This window comes from Vigna unguiculata, chromosome 3, assembly GCF_004118075.2.
Source record: "Vigna unguiculata cultivar IT97K-499-35 chromosome 3, ASM411807v1, whole genome shotgun sequence".
Lineage (NCBI taxonomy): Eukaryota > Viridiplantae > Streptophyta > Magnoliopsida > Fabales > Fabaceae > Vigna > Vigna unguiculata.
This window is the reverse complement of record NC_040281.1, coordinates 299,358-322,043: the sequence shown is the minus strand read 5'-3', so window position 1 is coordinate 322,043 and position 22,686 is coordinate 299,358. Positions and strand designations below refer to the sequence as shown.

The 22,686-nt window shown below is 34.0% G+C and overlaps 4 protein-coding genes across 6 annotated transcripts; 2 read left to right on the top strand and 2 right to left on the bottom strand.

The window, feature by feature from the left end:
• Positions 1 to 879: 879 nt before the first annotated feature.
• LOC114178135 (eukaryotic translation initiation factor 3 subunit C-like) lies at positions 880 to 5,323 on the top strand. The gene is made up of 4 exons (XM_028063863.1): positions 880 to 1,058; positions 1,489 to 1,545; positions 1,642 to 3,435; positions 4,148 to 5,323. Exons 2-4 carry the CDS (start codon positions 1,522 to 1,524, stop codon positions 5,117 to 5,119), a joined length of 2,790 nt encoding a protein of 929 aa, XP_027919664.1. The 5' UTR covers positions 880 to 1,058; positions 1,489 to 1,521; the 3' UTR covers positions 5,120 to 5,323.
• A 2,332-nt stretch (positions 5,324 to 7,655) lies between these two features.
• On the top strand, positions 7,656 to 11,691 carry LOC114179931. 3 transcript variants are annotated; one of them, XR_003603552.1, is made up of 10 exons: positions 7,657 to 7,833; positions 7,932 to 8,001; positions 8,173 to 8,240; positions 8,377 to 8,438; positions 9,067 to 9,148; positions 9,266 to 9,499; positions 10,401 to 10,529; positions 10,612 to 10,672; positions 10,784 to 10,897; positions 11,302 to 11,691. XR_003603552.1 is itself a non-coding variant. In XM_028066441.1 (9 exons), exons 1-9 carry the CDS (start codon positions 7,783 to 7,785, stop codon positions 10,899 to 10,901), a joined length of 885 nt encoding a protein of 294 aa, XP_027922242.1. In that variant the 5' UTR covers positions 7,656 to 7,782. The 3 variants fall into 3 exon arrangements, 1 of the variants encoding a protein (XP_027922242.1); XR_003603553.1 differs by having other exon boundaries at positions 11,266 to 11,691; XM_028066441.1 differs by lacking the exon at positions 11,302 to 11,691 and having other exon boundaries at positions 7,656 to 7,833; positions 10,774 to 10,901.
• Positions 11,692 to 12,405: 714 nt separating this feature from the next.
• On the bottom strand, positions 12,406 to 18,780 carry LOC114178107 (golgin candidate 2). Its single transcript, XM_028063823.1, has 10 exons — positions 18,486 to 18,780; positions 17,193 to 18,302; positions 16,611 to 16,721; positions 16,397 to 16,456; positions 15,811 to 15,868; positions 15,249 to 15,301; positions 15,018 to 15,107; positions 13,745 to 13,870; positions 13,382 to 13,429; positions 12,406 to 13,299 (listed from the first exon to the last, which is right to left on the bottom strand). Exons 1-10 carry the CDS (start codon positions 18,537 to 18,539, stop codon positions 12,925 to 12,927), a joined length of 2,085 nt encoding a protein of 694 aa, XP_027919624.1. The 5' UTR covers positions 18,540 to 18,780; the 3' UTR covers positions 12,406 to 12,924.
• A 1,204-nt stretch (positions 18,781 to 19,984) lies between these two features.
• Positions 19,985 to 22,426, bottom strand: LOC114176284 (ras-related protein RABA6a-like). The gene is made up of 2 exons (XM_028061266.1): positions 22,023 to 22,426; positions 19,985 to 20,638 (listed from the first exon to the last, which is right to left on the bottom strand). The coding sequence occupies exons 1-2, from the start codon at positions 22,238 to 22,240 to the stop codon at positions 20,203 to 20,205; spliced, it is 654 nt and encodes a 217-aa protein (XP_027917067.1). The 5' UTR covers positions 22,241 to 22,426; the 3' UTR covers positions 19,985 to 20,202.
• Between the last annotated feature and the right edge of the window lie 260 nt (positions 22,427 to 22,686).

The window sequence follows — 22,686 nt, the reverse complement described above, 5'->3', positions numbered from 1 at the left end:
CGTTAAATGTTCAATTATGTCATAATTTTTGTCAATTTTATCATTTTGATTCTTTTTTCTAATAATATTTTAAATAATTATATTATATTTAATAATTGAATCTAAAACTTAGATTCAATTTATAATTTAATCTAATAATTTATAATTAAATTTAAAATATATTTAATAAAAATGTCAATTTTAATATAAATATAGATATAATATTTATATAAAAATTAAATTTGATTTAATTTATATAATTGAATTTATATAAAAATTAAAAGTGACAAAATTATTCTAAACAAAAAGTAGGATTGAATTAAACAAAATAATAAATATAAAAATTAAATTGAGAAAAAAAATAATATAACCATGAAATTATATGTGTAACTGAAATTAACACATAACACAAAGCTAACTTTGACACATAATTTTTTTAAATTAAAAAATAAAAGAATAAAAAAAAAAGAAATAGAACGTGAGTAGTATGACATGACCCACACAATATATATTAACTATTTAAATTCCGTTAAAAAAAATCAAATTAATCAAAATTAATGAATATTAAATCTTAATAGAATGTGGAACAAAAAAATAACACTATCGAAGAAAAGTGATAAAAATAAAAATGAAAAGAATATTTAAGTCTATAATTTAATTACAAATGACCATATTAAATGACCATATTACTAAGTTTGCTAAATTTAATATAAGTTTTGAAACTTTACATCATCGACAAATTAAAAATAAATACATGTACTTTTTTTTTCTCTTATATCTATATATTTAAATTATATAATGTGAAAAATATATTTATTGTTTTCCCATTTTTCTTTATATATATACATATTATTTTATTTTATTTTTTTAAAATTTTGCCCGTTTTCTTCTCTTGTGTCCTCGAATAACCCTATTTCCTTAACACTCACAATACAACACGTTACACAGCACTTAGGCTCAGGCCAGTTTAGTATACAAAACCCCTGATTCTTCTTCACCAACGTTAATTCAATCATCCTATTCCAAATCTCATTTGGTCTTTGTCTTCTCCCTAATCTGTTCGTTCGCATCGCAAAACGGTAGGCACGCCATTCTTATCTTCATTTCTCCGTCGCATTTATCTGTTTATGAATGCGTGTTTCGTTTTCTCTGTTCCATTTTTCGATTTATTTCGTTTCGTTTTGTGCTTGGGTGAAACAAGGGGGTCTATTTGGGTGTCATTGTATCACCCAACGTTGTGGTTTTTTCTGATAATTGGTTTGTTTTGGTTGAGAATTTATTACGCTTAATTGACAATTTTAATGTTGAATATTGAGTCACGGGCATGGTTGTTGAATAACAGATGTCGTTCTTGTGCTTTTCTTTTCCGTAAATTTGGAAGAAGCCTCAATAAGGATAGGGTTTTTCCCACTTTTTTGCGATACCATTGTTTTGAAAAAAATGTTTTTTTTTTTACTGATTTTATGCTTTCGTGATACAGCTACAATTTGATATTATGTTAATTTGCAGATTCTTGACGCTCCTCACGACTTTTGACAAAGGATGGCTTCGAAATTCTGGACCCAGGTTTTTAACACAATCTTAATGATATTTTGATTATTTGCTGCATTGAGTTGAAGAAATTATGCGATACCAAAGCGTGTTTTGTTTACTGAATGGCAGGGTGGAAGTGATTCTGAGGAGGAGGAGAGTGATTATGACGAGGAGGTCGAAACGGCGGTTGGTGATTCTGCCAGTCAAGCAGTGACAAGCAGGTACCTGCAGGACAATGCAAGTGACAGTGATGACTCCGATGGCCAAAAACGTGTTGTCAGGTCGGCAAAAGATAAGCGTTTTGAGGAGATGGTTTCCACTGTCGACCAGATGAAGAATGCCATGAAGATCAACGACTGGGTGAACTTGCTAGAGAATTTTGACAAGATTAACAAACAGCTTGAGAAAGTCATGCGCATCACTGAGTCGGTGAAGGTCCCCAACCTTTACATCAAGGCACTTGTGATGTTGGAAGATTTCTTGGCTCAGGCTTTAGCTAATAAGGATGCCAAGAAGAAAATGAGCAGTAGCAATGCTAAAGCCTTGAACTCAATGAAGCAGAAGCTGAAGAAGAATAACAAGCAGTACGAGGAGGTGATTAATAAGTGCAGGGAGAACCCTGAGAGTGAGGAGGAGAAAGAAGAAGAGGAGAGTGAGGAAGATTATGAAAGTGATGATGAGATTATTGAGCCAGAGCAGCTTCGAAAACCAGAAGCCAAATCAGATTCAGAAGCCTCTCAATATGACGATGAAAAGCCAGATGAAGGTCCTTGGGACCAAAAGCTTAGTAAGAAGGACAGACTTTTAGATAGACAGTTCATGAAAAACCCTAGTGAGATCACATGGGACGCTGTTAACAAGAAGTTTAAAGAGGTTGTGTCTGCTAGGGGAAGGAAGGGAACTGGGAGGTTTGAACAGGTTGAGCAGCTCACTTTCCTAACAAAAGTTGCTAAGACACCTGCACAGAAGCTGGAGATTCTGTTCAGTGTGGTTTCTGCTCAGTTTGATGTTAATCCTGGTCTGAATGGATACATGCCAATAAATGTATGGAAAAAATGTGTGCAGAACATGCTGATCATTCTTGATATTTTAGTCCAGCATCCAAACATAGTGGTCGATGATTCTGTGGAACCAGATGAGAATGAAACTCAGAAAGGTACTGACTATAATGGACCAATTCGGGTTTGGGGTAACTTAGTTGCTTTCTTAGAAAGAATTGATGTTGAGTTTTTCAAGAGCTTGCAATGCATAGATCCTCATACACGTGACTATGTGGAGAGACTTAGGGATGAACCCATGTTTCTGGTTCTTGCTCAGAATGTCCAGGAATATCTTGAAAGAGTTGGAAATTTCAAAGCCGCTTCTAAGGTGGCCTTGAGGAGGGTTGAGCTCATTTACTACAAACCACAGGAGGTTTATGATGCTATGAGAAAATTGACTGAGTTGACAGAAGCTGGAGAGAACGGAGGGGAGGCAAGTGAGGAGTCGAAAGAATTTGAACCAAGAGTTCCAACTGCATTTGTAGTTACCCCAGAGGTTGTGGCACGAAAACCCACCTTCCCTGAATATAACAGGACCTTGATGGATGTGTTGGTATCTTTGATATACAAATATGGAGATGAGCGAACTAAAGCACGAGCAATGCTCTGTGATATATATCAGCATGCACTTCTTGATGAGTTCTCAATCGCCCGTGATCTCCTGCTTATGAGCCATTTGCAAGATAGTGTTCAGCATTTAGACATTTCAACGCAGATACTTTTTAACAGGGCTATGTCACAGTTAGGTTTATGCGCTTTTCGGGTTGGACTGATTTCTGAAGCACATGGCTGTCTGTCTGAACTCTACTCTGGTGGAAGGGTGAAGGAGTTGCTGGCACAAGGTGTGTCACAAAGTCGTTACCATGAGAAGACTCCAGAACAGGTATTGATCTCCTCTTTTCAATTGATTGATATGGTGGAAGCTTATTTGGTGCCTGTCTTTGTTAAGAGTTCAATGCATTTATTGTCATTACTAAGTTACTAAGGAAGTATTTGTAAGATATGCTTATGTATACATGTATGATTATGCTATTTTTCTTATCATAGTATTTTCAAAAATATATCTTAAAATAACTAGATCCTCCTCAGTCATTTCAATCTCACCCTAGTCTCTCACTGCCAAGTTCTGGTGAGATGCTTCTCTGCAGTGAGGCATTACGTGTTAAACTTAATTTGTTTAGTGTAACTGTCTGCTTTGTTAATGGATGCATTGCAATTAATCAGAAAATTATATGAATTTAATTAACTGCATAGATTGTACCATGTAAATTAGTACTGAAGAAGTAAACCTTTTTATATGAAAAATGACATCATGGGGAGAATTTATAGCCAAAGAACTGAAAAAAATTGAAGTAATGTTAAACTGATAATCATTTGGGCAGCATACCGAAGCTCAACTCATCAGGAGAGGGCTGATCTGGCTTTCTTGTTTTTGTGTTGGTTTTGCAATTATCAGGTTGCTTCCCAATAGACACTAACTTTTCATCTTGTGATTGGACAACAGTATTTTTAATGCATTTTAAATCAATTCTTTGTTCCAGAATTGGATTGATTACATTTTAATGTTGCTGACAACTTTTTCAATTATCTTTCAGGAAAGGTTGGAAAGAAGACGGCAGATGCCATATCATATGCACATCAATCTTGAGCTACTGGAGGCCGTACATCTTGTATCTGCTATGCTGCTGGAAGTTCCCAACTTGGCAGCCAATGTTCATGATGCCAAACGGAAGGTCATCAGTAAAACTTTCCGTCGCTTGCTCGAGGTAAGCGAGAAACAAACATTTACTGGTCCACCGGAAAATGTGAGAGACCATGTTATGGCTGCTACAAGGGTTCTTCGCAAGGGAGACTTCCAGAAGGCGTATGACATTATTGTGTCTCTTGATGTATGGAAATTTGTAAGAAATCGAGACACCGTGCTTGAAATGCTGAAGGACAAAATCAAGGAGGAGGCATTGAGGACATACCTCTTTACCTTCTCCTCGTCTTATGAATCCTTGTGCTTGGATCATCTCACAAAAATTTTTGATCTCTCTGTTTCTCGTACTCACAGCATTGTGAGTAGGATGATGATCAATGAGGAGCTTTATGCAAGCTGGGACCAGCCAACCGGATGCGTTCTTTTCCAAGATGTTGAACACTCTAGGCTGCAGGCATTGGCATTCCAGTTGACAGAAAAGTTAACTATTCTTGCGGAGAATAATGAAAAAGCAACAGAAGCAAGGATAGGTGGTAGTGGACTAGATCTTCCTCTAAGGCGGAGAGATGGCCAGGACTACGCCGCCGCCGCTGCCGGCAGTGGAACAACATCTTCAGGTGGTAGATGGCAAGACCTGTCTCTTTCTCAGCCAAGATCAGGCAGTGGGCGTGCCGGATATGGTGGCGGCGGTGGAAGACCAATGGCATTAGGCCAAGCTTCTGGGAGTGGCTATTCCAGGGGACGAGGAACAGGTGCTTCATATGGAGGTTCAGGGAGGACTGCTCAAAGGGGTTCAGGATTAAGGGGATCCCATGGCGATGTATCTACTCGCATGGTTAGCCTCAAGGGAGCAGCTCGTGCTTGAACAGGTTTTAGATTTTCTTCCCTATCAGTTTTGATAATTTGACTAGGGTACTATAGCATTCTGCTTTTCTTTTTTGTAGCATTCTATTTGGTTGCTGATTTTATCTATAAATTTTCTTTGAAATATGTTTATCATATTTTTAGACCTTTTCAAGTCAATTTTGTAATAATTTTTACGATTACTATTTTAACATGAAAGTGTTAATTACTATATACATACATAATTTCATTCGTAGAGAACAATGTTAAAAGATGTTTTCCAACTTATATAGTATTTAACAGAAATTAAATTCGATAAATAATTATGTATGTGTAAAATCAATTATGGGACAATCTTTTGGTCCATATTGATCAATAACATAATTGATTATGCATTTACTTAATATTTTTTTCATCGACTTATTATCTATACCAGGTGTACACATCTTCTTTTTCATTTTACCTTTTAAATAACTACTTTTTAAAAGTAAAATAACGACCTTACTAATTTTACCCATTATACTTTTTATGTTCATTATTTTAAGTTTAACCTTTTGTTTAAACTTAATTATTTTTTTAAATTAGAATAATTTATTTTATCGTATAAAAAACACACATGCTCCACGTGTTTTTTATGTCATCTTTTCATTCAAAAAAAAAATTGATTTGGGTTTAGTTTTTTTTTGTTATTACTAATTCAACTCAAGGTCAATTAGATTAAAATTTTGAAAGTTTGTTTTTCTGTCACAGTTATTACTTTCGTATCAATCTAATTAATTTAGGATTTTAAGTTAATAAGTCAAGTTATAATATTTTTTTTTCTAAGCTAATTCAAGTAAATCATAACAAGTTAGTCTAAACTAATTCAAGTAAATCATACCACGTTAGTCTAAACTAATTCAAGTAAATAAATCAAGTCATAACAAATTTATCTAAATTAATTCAAAACTTGAAAACTTAAAGAGGAAAACATAACATATTTTACTCAATATAAGTATAAAACCGAATTTAATATCATTCATGCTAAATCTATCACTCAACCTATAAAAAATGAAAGTTATTTCAAATCTATAAGAGTAAATTAGTAATTAAGAGTATAACATTAAATCAATTACTAAACATCTTTAATATATATATATATATATATATATATTTTTTTTTACTTTTAGTTAGTTTACTAGTTATCTATTCAATTTTGACTATATCGTTAATTGATTTTATTAAACATCGGGAACACCCTCACAAGAACCACAAGACACTAAAAAAAATTGTCACAAAATTCTCTCAATAACCACCAAAGAAGACTCAACCAAACTATTTACATGAACAAGACTTATCTCTTTATCTATCTTTAAAATATTAAGACTCACAAATGACACAATTTCAATGTCTCCACTAACACCTTTTCATTAAATTGTTTTTATTACATTTTATTTATAATGTATTTTGTAAGTAAATTAATAGCATAGAGAAAACTTAAATGATTTACTGTTCGAATTTGTAATTGTTTTATTTACCTAACTTATTTATTCATTTTTAGCTGTAGTCTTAAACATTGACTTTAAAGAAATATATAACTCTTTTAAGTCTACATTTTCATGTCATGTCATTGTAACAATGACTTTTCTCCCGCGAAAATTCATTATCAAAAAGTAAAAGTGGAATATTTGCAACTAAATATAGAATTTGCAGTTCTTTGAAAAATACACTAAATTACATAAACATGAAAAAGAGAAATATTCAAGGCGTCTTTATTTATTAGTCTCTTCAAATAAAAGAATTATCAATTGTGGTGGCTGTGGATGGCGGTGGTGATACGCATTCGTGACATGAAAACCAAACTAAAATTTGAAGGCTTGGATCTTTTTATCTATCACTAAAATATTAAGACTAAAAATGGAACACTTCCAAATTCTCCATTAATACTTTTTCATTAAAGAGGCCAAGTTCTCTAAATTTTTTACAATTTAATTATAGATAATTTTTATTTATTTTATAATTTTTTTTTATTTAATAGATGAGTATACAGATTATGATTAAAAATATGAGTACTTCTTTAATATATTATTAATAAACATTATTATATTATATAATAAAATTAATTAAAGTATTAAATAAAATATTGATATGTGATTAATTTATGTTCTTATATTACAAATATGGATAGTTAAAATAGAAGTATTAAAATATCAAATAAAATAAATTAGTTTACTATTTTCTAAATATTTATGTTTATATTCAATAAGATAAATAATTAAAACAAAAGTATTCAAATAATAATTATGATAAAATGAATGAATTTAATTTATAATATAATATTATTTTAGAATATACATTTTTTATTTATTACAATTTTATAATACTTATTGTTTCAATTAAAATTCATTTTAACTCCAATTTCTACTTTTAATAATTTACTTTGCCATACCAATAAATCAATAAAATAAAATAAAAACTTTCTATTTTTGTCTTCAACCAATTTTTTTTTTTTTTTACCTTTCCCAATATCTTTATTACAAAAACTTTAGCGCGTTATTTAACTCTTCACCTATAAAACCATTGGTTTATATCCATACACATCACACACACTGCGACACGCAGGGTCCTTTGAAATTTCAACCTCATTCACAATTCCTCTTCTTTCTTCATCTTCTTCTTCTTGGTTTCCAAGAAGAAACAAAGACAATGGCTACTGTCATCGACTCTCATTTCTTAGGGTTCACCGCACTTGTCACTGTAAGCATTCCCAATTTCTTCTCTTTCTTTTTTCTCAATTTCATACAGTTTCCGTTGTTTTTCATCTCAAACATTTACTTATCTATTTAATTTTTCAGATTGGCTATCAGTTTCTGTTTTTCGTCATCACCGCGCTCCTCAAATTCGACAAAGTCACTGATTTTGCTGGTATCGTTATTCTTTACTGCACTTTGACCTTTTCTTTGACTTCAAAAAGTAACTACTATTCTATTCTGTTCTGGTAATAAACAAAGAAGTAGTTAGTATATTTTATTGTTTTGTTAATGAATAAAACAAAGTGGTTGTTAAAATCGTTCTGCCATCAATTTCTCTTTGAAGGAAGCACGAATTTCATTATAATTGCTGTATTGACACTGGTGATCAAAGGCTCCTGGTATTTTCGGCAGGTAATTTAACGTATCCTTTTCTTTTTGTGTATTTTGAATTATCAGGCTAAAACCAAATTATAATTGACGATTACAAAACAATCTTTATTCTCCTACCTGAGTCCCTATTGATCTTGAATAAACTCACTCTTTTCAGATAATCCTGACTTCGTTTGTTGTGATATGGGGAATTCGCCTGGGGCTTTTCCTGTTATTCAGGTATGTATATGTATATGTAATATGATTGAATGATGTCTTGTGTGCTTTTCTTGCAATTAAAGTAAACCGTGCATCTTGATAAATTTGTGGTGGTACCATCTTAGTACGTTTGTAGATAATCTGAGTAGTATAACTTCATTGAATTATAAGTGGTTTGTCTATGTATCCCATACCATTTGGACCACTTTCATTCCAAATTCTTTTTCTTTTCATCTATTACCTTTTACTTTGCCAGAACAAGAATGTTTCATTTCATCTTTAATTTTATATTCTTGAATTGAATGGGTTCTTTTCTCTTTACTTTGTCAGAACATGAACATATGATATGACTACCATTGTATTGCTGTTGTTTACTTTTGTAAAATTCCCTTTTAATTGGGGTTCTTTTATATTATACTGCACTGTTTAGCATGTAACGTGCGTTGTTGAATGACCAATTTGTGATTAAAGAAAATATCATAGCAAGGCGCCGAAATTTTTAAAAAGGTTATTTATTCCATTTTCTGTTAAACGCATCATTTCTTCTAAATCCTCACCCTCAAGCTATATTGCCTTCAATAGTAGGATGCTGCTTAATGTCAGGACTATTTGTCCCGTAGTTGATCTAATTCTGAATTTTTTTTTTCAGAATTTTGCAGTGGGGAGAAGACCGACGCTTTGATGAAATGCGCAGTAATTTGGGTAGACTAGCCATATTTTGGATATTTCAGGTTTCTTAGATTTATATCATTTCTGTTTTAAGATTTAGCTCGCTGATATTTGTATTTTTCAGGAAACCTTCTTGTTTTGATGTCTTGTAATGGTCAATCTATTTTGATTTTTTACAGGCTGTCTGGGTGTGGACTGTGAGTTTACCGGTCACATTGGTTAATGCAAGCGACAGAAATCCCTTTCTACATGTTGTGGATATAATAGGTTGGATCTTGTGGGCTGTTGGTTTTATTGTGGAAGGTACAGCAGACCAACAAAAGCTGAATTTCAAAAGATCATCAGAAAATAGAGGGAGGTGGTGTAATGTTGGAGTCTGGAAATATTCTCGTCATCCTAATTATTTTGGTGAGGTAAGTGCTAGTATTGCTTTCAAACGGAAATATTTTGGTATTGCAGGTTGTATATGGAAGAATGTACAGTAAGTTTTGTTGAATTTCTGAATTCAGCTAGGATGATTCTAATAAGCTCTTTTAGCATATTTCAACAACTTTTACTGTGTAGCTTTTTGAAATAGGTTTTTCTTTTTCAACTCATTGAGTAAGGTTCAAGTCTAGCTTATGAAATAATATGTGAGCTCTCATTTGATAAACTTATCGATTAATTGTTGAATTAAATTATTTACCCTAACACACTATTAGTGCAGCTGTAGCAGTTAGGGGTAGGCTTAGGGCAAGTTTGTCTTTGTCCTTAATGGACACAAAATTTGAAAGAGCCATCTATGAGTTTGAAACTGATCCAATTTTAATATTTCAATTTTAACATTATATGTAATTGAATTGTAGGATAAAATAAATATAAATTTTAAAATTATATTATATTTTGAAATAAATAATATCAATATATGTGTATAATATCATGCATATTTTATTTCAATATATGTATAACTTTTTTTATTATACAGAGACTGCTAGCAACACATTTCCTAAATCACTCTACTATTGGTCAAAATTTGTTGGAAACTACAAAATCAAAAGTGGAGCTTATTAGATTAGAAATGAGACCGACAAAATTTTATGATTTGAAATAAATTTCAAATAATGATGAGTTGTGACCTGGGATATTGTATAGCTATTTCCATGAAAATGTGCATAGGGTTGCTGAGATATGCCAGAATAGATAATTTTCTCTCTTTTGCTGCTTGGCTACTGGCTGATTTTGGTATTTATAGGGGTTTCAATGTTCTGACAATATTTCTTATTTTATTAAGAAAACTAACGTAAAACTTTGATGGGTCATGAATGCTTAACTTAGATATTGCTTTGGTGGGGGGTTTTTCTGGCATCTACACCTGTACTGGAGGGTGCTGAATGGCTGGTAATCGTTGGACCGATCTTTCTCACGTTGTTGCTTCTTTTTGTCAGTGGCATTCCGCTGCTTGAGGTTTGCTTCTTACCTATTATTTTATCAAAGTTATGCTATAATTTCATGGCTTTCCTGATGATGAATTGCATGATGGAGACAGGACTCGGCAGATAAGAAGTTTGGTAATGTAGACGGATATAGGATATACAAAAAAGAACAAGGTTAGTTTACCTCCATTTTATTATTTATTTTCTGTTTTAGTAAGGAGAATGGGATGAGGCTATTGTTGTTTTGTCGTTTAGAAAAAAGGGACTAAGCTAAGTCATTTTCAGCCCTTTAATCCCATTGCCACCATCAGTCTATGGGAACTTACCGGCATGGTTCAAAACAGCCCTTCTCTTAGAGCTTCCATTCTACAGTCGTAATCTTCTACAAGAAGAGAACTGGTGAGATGCAATTTTAATTCCACTTGCATAATGTATTTATGTATATTTTGTACTCTACCATTTTGGATTTCGCCAGCCTGAGTATTTTGCACCTTGAATTTGATGATTCAAGATTGCTCTGTGGATTAGAACAACGTATGCCCTAGATTATATTGTAGGCATAAATTAATTCATTAAGAATAGGTGACTACGTTGGAAAGATATGTCATCTAAATTATGAACGGGATTCAGTAATGTGTGTGTATATATATTATCAACATGTATGCAAAATACAATATGCCATTGTTTAGGAAGGTCAGATGTTGTCTCTGAATGATATGGAACTGCCTTAAAATTCCTTATTACGTCTCTTAATTGCTTAATCGTAGGTGAGATGATATTTAACTATTTACTGTCTGCTCAAGGTGTAGAGAAGGCAGTGGGAAAAGTAATGATGATCTGAAAATCGGCTAATAGCACTTGGTTCTTTGAATTTGTTTGATTCCTTTCACACGTCAGGCTCAAGTCGCTGCTTTCATCGTCCATGGTTATGATGCAAGTATTGCTTGTTTCTCTTAAATATGCATAGTTCACCTTCATGTACTATATGTTTGTTTTTGCAAGTATCGTGACCAGTGCAGATACCAATGGACCATGAATTCTGTTTCTCATCTTATTATTTTATTTCAATTATCGTGATGAACCTGTAACTTGCCAACCGTTGCAGGTATTGAACACAAATGTTTTATTGACTCTCCTGAATATTGTATTTAGCAGAATTATTTTTTTAATACAATGTTGTTATAAAGCTAACAGAACGCTTTTGTCCGGTGAATTCTTGAGAATGTCATCTGTCATTGGGCATCCTTGTGTTTGGTTGTGAAAATAGACATGATTTTCAGTTATTGCACTGCTGCTAACACCTCTTAATTTCCGCATGTTGTATATTAAACTTAGAATTCCTCTCATGCCATGTAAACAAACACTATCGCAAAAACTTTCATGAATATGCCTATTCTTTTGGAACGTGAATTGGACTGTTAAATTTTTTTTATCGTATCAGCATGCTTAACAACGTGAATTGGACCTTCTCTAATAGAGTTACAATTTTACTCTTTCATCATTTAATTTAAAACTTAATTTCTCTATTCTTAAAACTATTTAAAAAAAACTGACGGAGAATCACGATTTTACTCTTTCATCTGATTTTCAATATAGTTTTTCGATATCTTTTTATATGTGGTCAATTAAAGGAAGCATATATAATCTTGTTTTTGAAACATTTAGTGCAAGATTTAAAGACTCGGAATCATTGTATTTAAAAAGTTATATGTTGAGAATTATTTGAATTTCATTAGATGTTCCACCTAAAACATCTGAATTCTCGTAAAAATAATCAATATTGTAAACTAAATTAAACTTTTAATTAAGTTAGAAAAAAAAAACAACAAAATAAGAAGTCAAATAAAGATTAGCGGAAAATAAAATAAATAGGTGAATGAAAAAGTAAGAACATGGCACATATCACGTAATTAAATCAAGATGTAATTGTACAGTGTCATCTTAGTATGATGTTCCAATGGATTACACAGATGAACCAATATTTATTAATAGTTGTATGATAAAAAAATGGATTATTTTTCTTCCTCTACAATATTCAAGGGATAATTTGCATCTTTTGTTTTTAATTCTATGATCACAACAGAGCTCACATCAAAGCCTCTCCAAGTCACTCGCCGATCAGAGGCTCTGTTTGCTAAACTGTACATACAAAATACTTATTCCTATTTTAATTGTGTCAATACTACGAATTGTCATCAGTGTGTCAATACAAATAGCAGGATATTGCTCCTCTGATGGATTCCCTCCAAATCCAATGAAGTTTCACAAAGTCAAAGAGATTTAGTTCATCGAAATAGGAAGCTATGAAGTCCTGTATTTTTCTGGTCAGAGTGTGGGGATGCCTGCATGTCAACTGCCGATGTTTGATTTTTCTGGTAATAAAAGCCGCAGTGAATGACACAAATAAAAGACACATTGCAACACAATCAAACTCCTCCAGTGTTATTAATGTTCTCCAATGAGATCTGGGCACCAGATCTACCCACATTTGACGGGCTAGTATGTGATGAAAGAATATAAAACACCCAGAAATGAAGACAAACAAGATACATCAAAGCCCACCATTTTGCACTTGCGTTCCTTTTCAGAAAAAGTGCACCAGTCACAAATATATGATCTAGTTGTTGAAGTAATGATCCAAGCTGTCTCTTGCCAGAATGAATTCTGGCTTTTAGCATAGGCTTCAACTTTGAATTGGAGAGCTCCCATAATCCTGATTCTAAGTCACTTGATGAAGAAGCATGATTCATATTTGTTGCACCTGATGCTGACGTGTTCTCATCCAGCAACCTTGACACAGCCTGCCGAGTTGATAATGAAAATTGAAAATCAAGTATATATAGTTTCAAGAATTAGTATCATAGCATCAGTAAAAATGCATACCTCCATTCTGAACATAAGACTTGCCTTCTCTGAAGAGAGTGATTCCACCTGTTGACAAGAAGATTAATTTGTTTGAAATTTGGATAGGTAGGGGTCAGAAGAAACACTTAAGAAAGTCCAGTCCTAATTCTGTATTTAAATGAATCTTTGAAATATTTCTGTTGGTCTTTTAAACTGACGAGTTCTGAAAACTGGATCCGATTAATTAGTTGGTCATTTTGGTTTTCAACTGCTAATGTTGCCAGTCAGTCACCCTTAGGAGTGACTGATCAGATTGACTGGTTCCGCCCTAAATTTAAAGCAGTGTTCCACGAACATTCATTCACACACATTACAGTCACCTAGATGTATTAAAAGACAAACCTTTGCTTGTTTCTGTATTAAATGGTCAGTCATCTGTTGAAGCCTTTGCTTGAGCTCAACTTCAACTTCTGTTGGCTCTTCCATCTCTTTCCTTGTAATTTCAATGTCAGCTTCCAGCTTTCTTGCCTTTGATGTACAAATATATCAAACAATTACAAATGGCAAGAGGAAATCATATTAACTTCACAGGCACAAAGCAATCTATAATAATGCAAGAACAAATGATGCAGGTATAAAAAAATAATTCATGATAGCATAGTATATCTTATATTTTAATCTTCAAATTTGTATGGAAATTGACTCAAAAACTTCCAATATATTTAATTAAAAGTAATTAAATTGTTCCTTGGAAAAAGGAAATGTGTCCAAGAATATAGCGTTTGTAATTGATTTAAATAAAAGCACTACTGCTCACTTGGTAAAACATTTCCGCTTTCACAAAAGTATAAAAAGAACACACCAAATGGCAAAATATTATTAACGTTACAATTTCCAATCAACCAAACTTGGTTACTGAAGTAGTGCCTTTTAACAAGGAAAAGGAGGAACCAAGTTCAAACTATCAGTGTCAACCATTATGCTTAGACGATAATAATTTAGGTTTACAGTGTAATGTCACATGCTAGTATGGTGATTTCTGGTGTTTGAATATTTCAGTAATTTCTATAACTCGTATATCTGCAGGATAAGGAACTTGTTTTTATTAGGATGAAAATTTGGCAGGCAGTAATTTCTGTAAAAGCGTATTAGTTAGTTTAATAAAAAGGATAGATTACTATGCAGAACTTAGCCGGAAGTTATTCAGTATGTGTTACTCTAGGAGTAGGAGACCGTCGGGTTCTCACTATCGTACCCAAACTTATCTAGCCAGATAGGGCACAAAGAAAGAAGTCAGAAATCTTGTGTTTTCTAATCAGACTTTACTGCTTAAGGCCCTTTAACCTAAGGGACTGTGGACCACAACCATTAGCTAACAGGGTACATAGTTGGGTAAATTTAAAAGCAATAAAATAGAATGCAGATAATGGAAATTTTTCCAAGACTTAAAAACAGCATAAGGAAACTGACTATTTCGGAGACTCGTTTTGGTCCTTCCAATATTTTCTTTTTAAAATATAACTAGAAAATAGAAGAAAACCATATTCAATACAAACAAGAAAAACAGAGAGACACCATTCAGGTTAGAAAATTCTATGCAAACTACTACAAGTCATGAAACACATTGAATCCGAAATATCATATCTCTTCAAGGAAAAAAGTTAAGAAACCTTACCTTTTCCTCCAATTGAGTAACTTTATCATTAATTAAAGAGTGCTCTGCCTCAAGAATTTCCCGTTCAAACTCCACACCTTTCGAAGCTAGCTACAATATTAGCATAAACAAACAAGATAGTGAGCATAGAAGTTTATAAGGGAAATACAGGATCTAACAAAATAAGATACTAGAGACACACCCTTCTAAAAGCCCCCCACTTGGAGAAGTATACAAAATCATATAACTTACTTGATTTTGTGAAGCTCCAGTTTGAGGAGGATTCTTCATTCTCCTTCTGAGCTCTACAAGAGGTTAAAGGATTAGCTCATTTCAACAACTCCCACACACTAACCAACCCAATTTGACAAATTAATGATGCGCATAGCTATTATAAGCCAGGAACGGCAGAAAGAAAGACAGTAGGATTACAGTCTTTGTCAAGCATATTCTTGGGCAAGAGGAAGGCACATACCAAGTTGATTGGTTCCCAAAATCCCTATAGCAGCTGAGCACATATTTGCTTTGACTGCAAACCTAAAATGGATCCTTCGATCACATACTAAGTTTACTACTAACCACCTATTTACCAGTCCCTTGCACAATTTCATATGCCTAAATTAATAATTAATTCACTGCACTTTTTTTCCACTTTTGTTAAAATCTAGTTACTAATCTTAAAGGATAAAAATACATATTCAAAGCAAAATGGGACAGCTATGACGTATAAAAACAGGAAGTTAACATAATATCATCCCAATAGAAAGAAATAATGTACCAAATAATTTAAAAATACTTAACAAAGGTCTAGTACCTTCATGAAGCAACTCCTTGGAAGAGATTTGCTGTTTAAGTTCTGCTACTTGTTTAACCTGATAAAACATGTACAAAAATTAATACACCTTTCCTGATATTTATGAGGACGACATGAGGATCAAGGAACCATGGAAACTGAAGCAGCGTATAATGTTCAGTTTGGCTCATTCAATTTCAATATACTGGAACTCATTGTCCTTCCAAAAACTAAATTTTCAATCAGAACACGTTTTGGGAATTGATTGGCTCATTCAGTTTAGTTTTTCATTTTCTAGTTCCACCAATATTTTGGAGATTTTTCAAGACACCGTCAGGGTCAGTGGTGTTAAGGTCTTTAGATATATGAAGCTGATCAGCTTCATTATGCTGTCGGATTGGTCATATTAAATTATGAATCATCTTATTTATTATGTCACCACTAATTTTGGGAAATCATAAGTCATCATGAAATTAGGACTAGAGTCCAAATCTATGAAAGATGTACTAGCAAGCAACTATACTTTTCTATTCAATAATTATAAACCTACAAAGCTTATTTTCTGTTGGATCATACGGAGGGAAGTCACCTAAGAATCTAAATATACCTCAATTTCAAGGTTCCACTGCACAGCCGCTAGGGATCTTGCAAGATCAGCATTGGCAGTCTGCAATCAATCCAAACATTTGTCAACAAGCTTATCTCGATATCTTTGTGCAAAAAAAAAAAAAAACATTTTAAATTATTTACAGAAAGGTACAGTAAGTTATGCTATCATATAAAGTATAAACTAACGGTTTGAATAAGTTAAATCAACATACCTCCAGTTTAGCTAAACGTGCAAGAAATTCCATTCTAGTATTATTATGTTTCTGCTTTTCTAACTCAACAGCTTCCATCGTTTCCATTGCAGTGCTCTGAAGCTGTGAAGCCTAAAGCAAAGAACAAAAAGGATTAGATAAATAACCAATAGATCACAAACATTAAGTTACAAGAAATTTCTATACTATGGTAGCATTTGGTAGACGTGTTAGAACAGGATATAACATAAAATGTGGTTTCTATTACATATTTAGTTCATTTTAAAAAACAAAAACAGAATAGGACATTGGATTAAAAAGAGTGGTGAATTTTGATTCTACTCGGATGGTGAAAGCATGAGAAGAATAGCAGAACATAACCATTCCATTTTGTTCTATCAGCAAGCAAAAATACTGCCTATGGAGTTTGACATTTTAATTTTTCCACCAAATGACCAAAAGCAGGAAAAAAAAATTAAATAATTTTTCCAACACTACCTATAGGCTATGTCCTATAGAAGACACCATGTTCAGTGTAACCAGTATACGAAAAAAGTTAAAAAAGCAACACAAAGATCAGTTCTTAAATTGTAATTATGTTACCTCTTGTGCTTGTTCTTTAGCTCGCTCCTCCAGTATTTTCTCTAGAGTCTCCTTCTCCCCCTCTAATTTGGCCACCATATTTTCCCGTTCCTTGATAGCGTTTATAGCTTTGGCTGCTGCTTTTTCAGCTAGAATCCTTTCCCTCCTCTTTCTCCTTTCCTCCCTCTCATGCTCACTTTCAGAATCTGATGTTGAACCAGAATCAGTATCTGAATCAGAACTTCCATAAGTAGCCATGGGAGAACCCCTTTTCAAATCGTCAGAGATAGAATTCCCAGAGATTGAATTAAGCTCATGCCTCTCTTTTATCGCACTTCTCAATTGACTGCCATCAAAGTCTACCACAATCTTAGGTTCTTGCACCTTATCAATCCCTAATGCTGGTATTGTTTCTGCAGCCAAAGTTTGGTCGCCCTCCTGCAACGATTCTGATGGAGAAGTGTCTCTATAGTTAAACCGATGCTCATTTTCTTCTTTTGCATTTTCCTCGATCACAGGCTTCTCAGAACTGCTCTTGTCGGAATACGTCGGTTCCTTACCCCATTTACCATCAGTCTCTGATTCTACAGCCGAATTCCTCCTTGTTGAAGTCGAAGATGTAGATTCCTTTCCATCATCAGGGGCTTTTCCACTCAATTTAACTTCTTTCACGTAGTCTGACTTCTGAAAGGACCTCGGACCACTGTTGCCACTTCTCGCATTCCTCCTCACATCGGACACCGACGAAGCTGAAGACAAACCCTTCAGCTTCCTAGCACTATTTTTGCTCAAAACACGAGGTGAAGGCCCCCCATTACCCTGATTGCTCCCAGAAGCAGAAGCTATAGACTGAGTAACTGTAGGTGCACTAAGGAGTTCAGTCCAATCATCGTTTGTTAAGGTAGGGCCAGATTTGGTAGATAGTTTGGGTGCACTGGCTGTAGCTTTAAGGCCATTAAAATTAGGATCACTGCGAAATTTTCCACCATAATCACTGCTCTCCAAGGGTTTCTTCTTCAATTGATCCTTCAGAGACACACCAATCCCTGATTTAGAGGGAGCATCAATGCTCGGTTCCTCGGATCGAAAACCCTCGTTCTTGCCAAGCGATTCAGCCGCTTGTTGATCGAGCTGAACCGTCCATTACAAAATTAACAAACGAATATATTTCACGATAACATAAAGAGAACTAAAATAATTATAATCGCGCTATACATTAAAATTGACGATGTAAATTACAATTCCTATGGCTAGGGATTCAGAAAAGGCAAAAATGGAAAAGAAAATGCGAAGCATTGTTATGGTTGGACTTGCCTGGTGGAGAATGCTCTCTGCGGCTTTAAGTTTGGAGGAAATCCAATTCGCCATGGTTTCAGAGAGCGAGATGAGAGGGAAAGAAAATGTCGCGTATCCACAATACCAACGCGTATATCGAAACGCTGCGTTTCAAAGAATTTACGCGGGTGCAGAAGAGATAATTCAAGAGGATGGTGATTTTCAGAGCGAGAGATCCATGATGCTGGTAATGATGAAGAAGAAGAGGGCCATGAAAGCTGCAAAGAAGAAGATCGAGTGTGAAAGTTAGAGTGACACGCGGGTCATGGAACATGCTCTCTTGGGCCAATCAATGTTGAGTGAATCGCACTGCTTCGCTTTGGGTCCCACTTGACGTAACAATGATTTCGGCCTCGCAACTACCAAGCAGTCCAAACTACCATCTACCGGGCTTCAACGCTGGGTCTTTGGAGCCCATTAAAGTGTAAAGTCCGGCACTAGCCCATATTCTTTTTTTGAAGGAATTTCTTTTTGCACTCCGTGTTTTTCTTCTATATCTTCATAAATATTAAAATTTTCATTTTTCTCTTTTTGTTGAAAGTCATTTTCCAATTATGCAAAATATTCAGAAAAAATATCTTATTTCATCGGTTGGGACATCGTATCAAAACACATGACTATTATTTAGAGCTTGTGGCAGCAAGAAGCGTAGGTGTCGTTTGTGTTGCAGCTTTCATCTTCAACTTATTCATTATTTGAGTTCACTATTTCCGGTATCAATTTTGACGGTGATCATGACTTTTTGTTTATCAATTTTGTTCCTTATTTCTGGTTTTTTTTTTCTGGTTCTATTTATGTGGTTTGTACATTTTTAAGTTTATGTAAAATAGTAATAATAATTTGGAGATTAAATACATATTCATTGTTGAATGTAATTTAAAAAAAAAATATTAGTGGTTAAATTCAAAAGGAGAGATTCATCAATAAAAAAAAACATTTTTAACACTTTTTTAATGTATAACGAGTTGATGAATGGATCACATAATTCCGTAAATATAGTTCTACTAATATTTTATTATAATTTTTTTTGTTATTTTCTATTACTACTCATTAAAGAATGTTACTACTTTTTTGTTTACATTATCAAACGTGACCTTCTGGACGTGGAAGAGTTCATGCGTAACCTAAGAGGTTACACATTTTCTAAAATTTAAAATTCATGTTGTACTTCCTCTCTTTTTTTAATTTTCTTTTAACTTCCCTTTACTCATCTTACATTTGATGGTTGTCTTCATTTCTATTTTTTATGTTCTTTTTATCCTGAACCAGTCTTTGCAAGATAGTTTGAACAAAAATTCACCTAAGAATGCATGTTGATGTAACTATATTTTTTATTCACGAAATTTGCAATTAAACATTACGTGACAAATTGATTTCTATATATTTTTTCAGCACCAAGTCACATAATTGAAAAGAATTTGTCGGAAATAATTATATTTAGTCGGAACAAAATTTTATCCATAAAAAAGTACATGAGCTTAGGCCAAAAAAAATAACGTGTATGATATAAAAATCAGCATTTACAATCTATCATGAAGTCACCTTTCGTGTGATTTAAGAATTAAATCGTCTTCACCATGCAATGAAGAAACGCCGATAACAAGATGAAGAAACTTTGCAGATGGAAGTAGAGAAAATCGGAAGAATGAATTACTGAAAGGTCATCGCAAAAATTTTCCCAGAAAAAAAAAATGTCTCATCTGGAACAGCAAGAAGTAGCTTGTTTGGTTGCAGTGACTTCATCAGCAAGATGAATCTCCTTCCCATTGAGAAGATTAATCGGTTTGTCGTCCATTTTTGCTGCCAAATTTTTCTGCCTTGTGATGTCATAAATCCTTGTGATCATTTGCAAGAACACTTCCTCAACGTTGAGATTCTTCAAAGCAGAGGTTTCCATGAAGCACAACCCTTCTGTTTCAGCATACCCTTTTCCTTCTTCTTTCTCAACCTCTCGCGATTGATCCAAATCGCATTTGTTTCCCACCAGAACCACCACCATCTCTTCCCCTCCGAACTCTCTCAGCTCCAACAGCCACTTCCTCACATTCTCATAGCTCGATCTCATCGTTATGTCATACACCAGCACTGCCCCTGAGGCCCCTCTGTAGTATGAACTCGTGATTGCTCTAAACCTGCCACAAAGTTATAACATAACATGCTTTTTAGACTGAATTATTAACATTTACAAATTACATATCATATGTTGTTACACATATTTTCTTGTTATAGGTAGGTGATGTAAAATAGGTGAATCTGTATCCCCTACGAGTGTCTAGTCTAAGAATATTTAGATAATTAGAAAGAAGAAATGAAATGTTTGACTATGTGATTGCGCACCAAAGTATTCACCATCTTACATTCATTTCCACACCAGACTCATTGATTATCTTTCTGCTCTTTCTCTCAATCACTTTCATCATTTAACAAAGCTCGAACATGTCCACGTCTAGGACCCACATCGCCTAATAGTTACGCTATATAGATTGCATTGCATAATCAAACAGATAAAGAAAAGAAAACTTAGTTTCTACACTTACACAGCCTACACGACCCATCATTTTGGTCACCGAGACCAATTAATAGGGTGGCATGCTCATTATTATTCAACTCTGCTGCATAATACTTCTGCCTAATTCATGATGACAATTGAAAATGCAAGGAAAAGAAGCAAACTGAGGGCATGTAACATTCAAACACAAAAGTGGTAATTACTGTTCTTTTTGTGAATTTCGAACAAAACGAAAGTTACATGCACTCACGGAAAAGGAGGAAATTACGACAAGGTTCCAATAAAGCACCTACCTTGGAGGGAGAACAACATGTTTTGGATTTTTTAATGATATAAGTACAGTGTTAGCTTTTGTTCACAAGTTTCTTTACTCAAACACATACAAATCCAGGCATGGAATTCAATCATGATAGTGTTAGTGTTTTCAGGGTCCCACTCAACGGATTCAAGAGTTGTTCTTTCCTAATTTCATTCCCCCACGTAACTAAACCAGTACTCAATTGGCATTTGGCAGCCGCGACATTTTTCAATCATCAAATCTCAGAGATCATCACGGATGAACAGTTCAGTTTACAAAAAATACTAAATTATTCTTCCTCCCTCCCACTCTTTTCTTCTTTATTTTGTCCAATAACCATAAGCAAAAGCCACAGAACTATACTTGTTTAGTTAACAAAGCATAACAGAGAAGTTCGTTGTAATTTCAAGTTCAATTCATATTAAACCCACTTAGAAATCGAAACCCGGGTTTATACAGTCTCAACCTTCATCAAAACAAGTTCCAGGGTCGTGTGATCTACTATATATGAAACTGAATTCTTGACTACAACCTCAAAACATAAGAATATTCTATAAACACTACTATGAGCTCATGAAACAAAATGAGTATGATCAAAACATTGAAACGATTGAAGGAAAAAATAAAAGTCGAAAGTGATGACCAATTGAAGAGACAACAAAGAATCATTCATTGGAAGTGAGGAAAAGAAAAAAGAATGGTTCTTTACCTTTCTTGGCCTGCAGTGTCCCATATTTGAGCTTTGATGAGTTTGTCTCCGACCTTGATGTTCCGGTAAGCAAATTCAACTCCTATTGTGGGTTTTGAATCCAACCTGAATTCATCTTTTGCAAACCTTGAGAGCAGATTCGATTTCCCAACTCCAGAGTCTCCAATCAGAACAGCTTTGAAGAGATAGTCACACTCTTCGTCAAATGTATCAGCCATAAATATGACCCTTTTCAAATGATCTCCACCTTCACCCTGTGAGAAGAAATTCTAAGGGAATGATGAGAGGAGAAAAAACTTAACCATAAAGAAAATGTAGATGATGAAGGAAGAGAGTTGAAATAGGGTGCAAGGTCATGATCATATTTATAGAGTGCTAGAATGCAAAACAAAAGGCTACACAATTGTGTGGTATTTTATTTTGGAGGGTATTTTTACATGTGAAAGCGTTGAAAAAAGCATTAGGAGTAATAATCCTTGATGTTGTGTAGACCTATGGGTGACATTAATCAAGTGGAAAAGCCAACCATGGTTGCCTCCATCTTCAGAGAAGGTCCAATGGTATTGTTCCATCTGTCTCCATCAAAATTTTCAGTGTGAAAGTTGCCCTTTTTCATGCCTATGTGGCCTTTTAGGATTGGCAAACACTTGTTTCTGCACATCAC

Coding starts and splice junctions, on each gene's coding strand:
- LOC114178135 (XM_028063863.1), top strand. CDS start 1,522: ATGGCTTCGAAATTCTGGACCCAG. Junction 1,546..1,641: donor CTTCGAAATTCTGGACCCAG/GTTTTTAACACA, acceptor ACTGAATGGCAG/GGTGGAAGTGATTCTGAGGA. Junction 3,436..4,147: donor ATGAGAAGACTCCAGAACAG/GTATTGATCTCC, acceptor ATTATCTTTCAG/GAAAGGTTGGAAAGAAGACG.
- LOC114176284 (XM_028061266.1), bottom strand. CDS start 22,240: ATGGCTGATACATTTGACGAAGAGTGTGACTATCTCTTCAAAGCTGTT. Junction 20,639..22,022: donor GACACTGCAGGCCAAGAAAG/GTAAAGAACCAT, acceptor ACTTTGTGGCAG/GTTTAGAGCAATCACGAGTT.
- LOC114179931 (XM_028066441.1), top strand. CDS start 7,783: ATGGCTACTGTCATCGACTCTCATTTCTTAGGGTTCACCGCACTTGTC. Junction 8,002..8,172: donor CAAAGTCACTGATTTTGCTG/GTATCGTTATTC, acceptor TTCTCTTTGAAG/GAAGCACGAATTTCATTATA. Junction 10,530..10,611: donor GTGGCATTCCGCTGCTTGAG/GTTTGCTTCTTA, acceptor TGATGGAGACAG/GACTCGGCAGATAAGAAGTT.
- LOC114178107 (XM_028063823.1), bottom strand. CDS start 18,539: ATGGCGAATTGGATTTCCTCCAAACTTAAAGCCGCAGAGAGCATTCTC. Junction 18,303..18,485: donor CAGAGAGCATTCTCCACCAG/GCAAGTCCAACC, acceptor TGGACGGTTCAG/CTCGATCAACAAGCGGCTGA. Junction 15,108..15,248: donor CTGGAGCTTCACAAAATCAA/GTAAGTTATATG, acceptor CTAATATTGTAG/CTAGCTTCGAAAGGTGTGGA.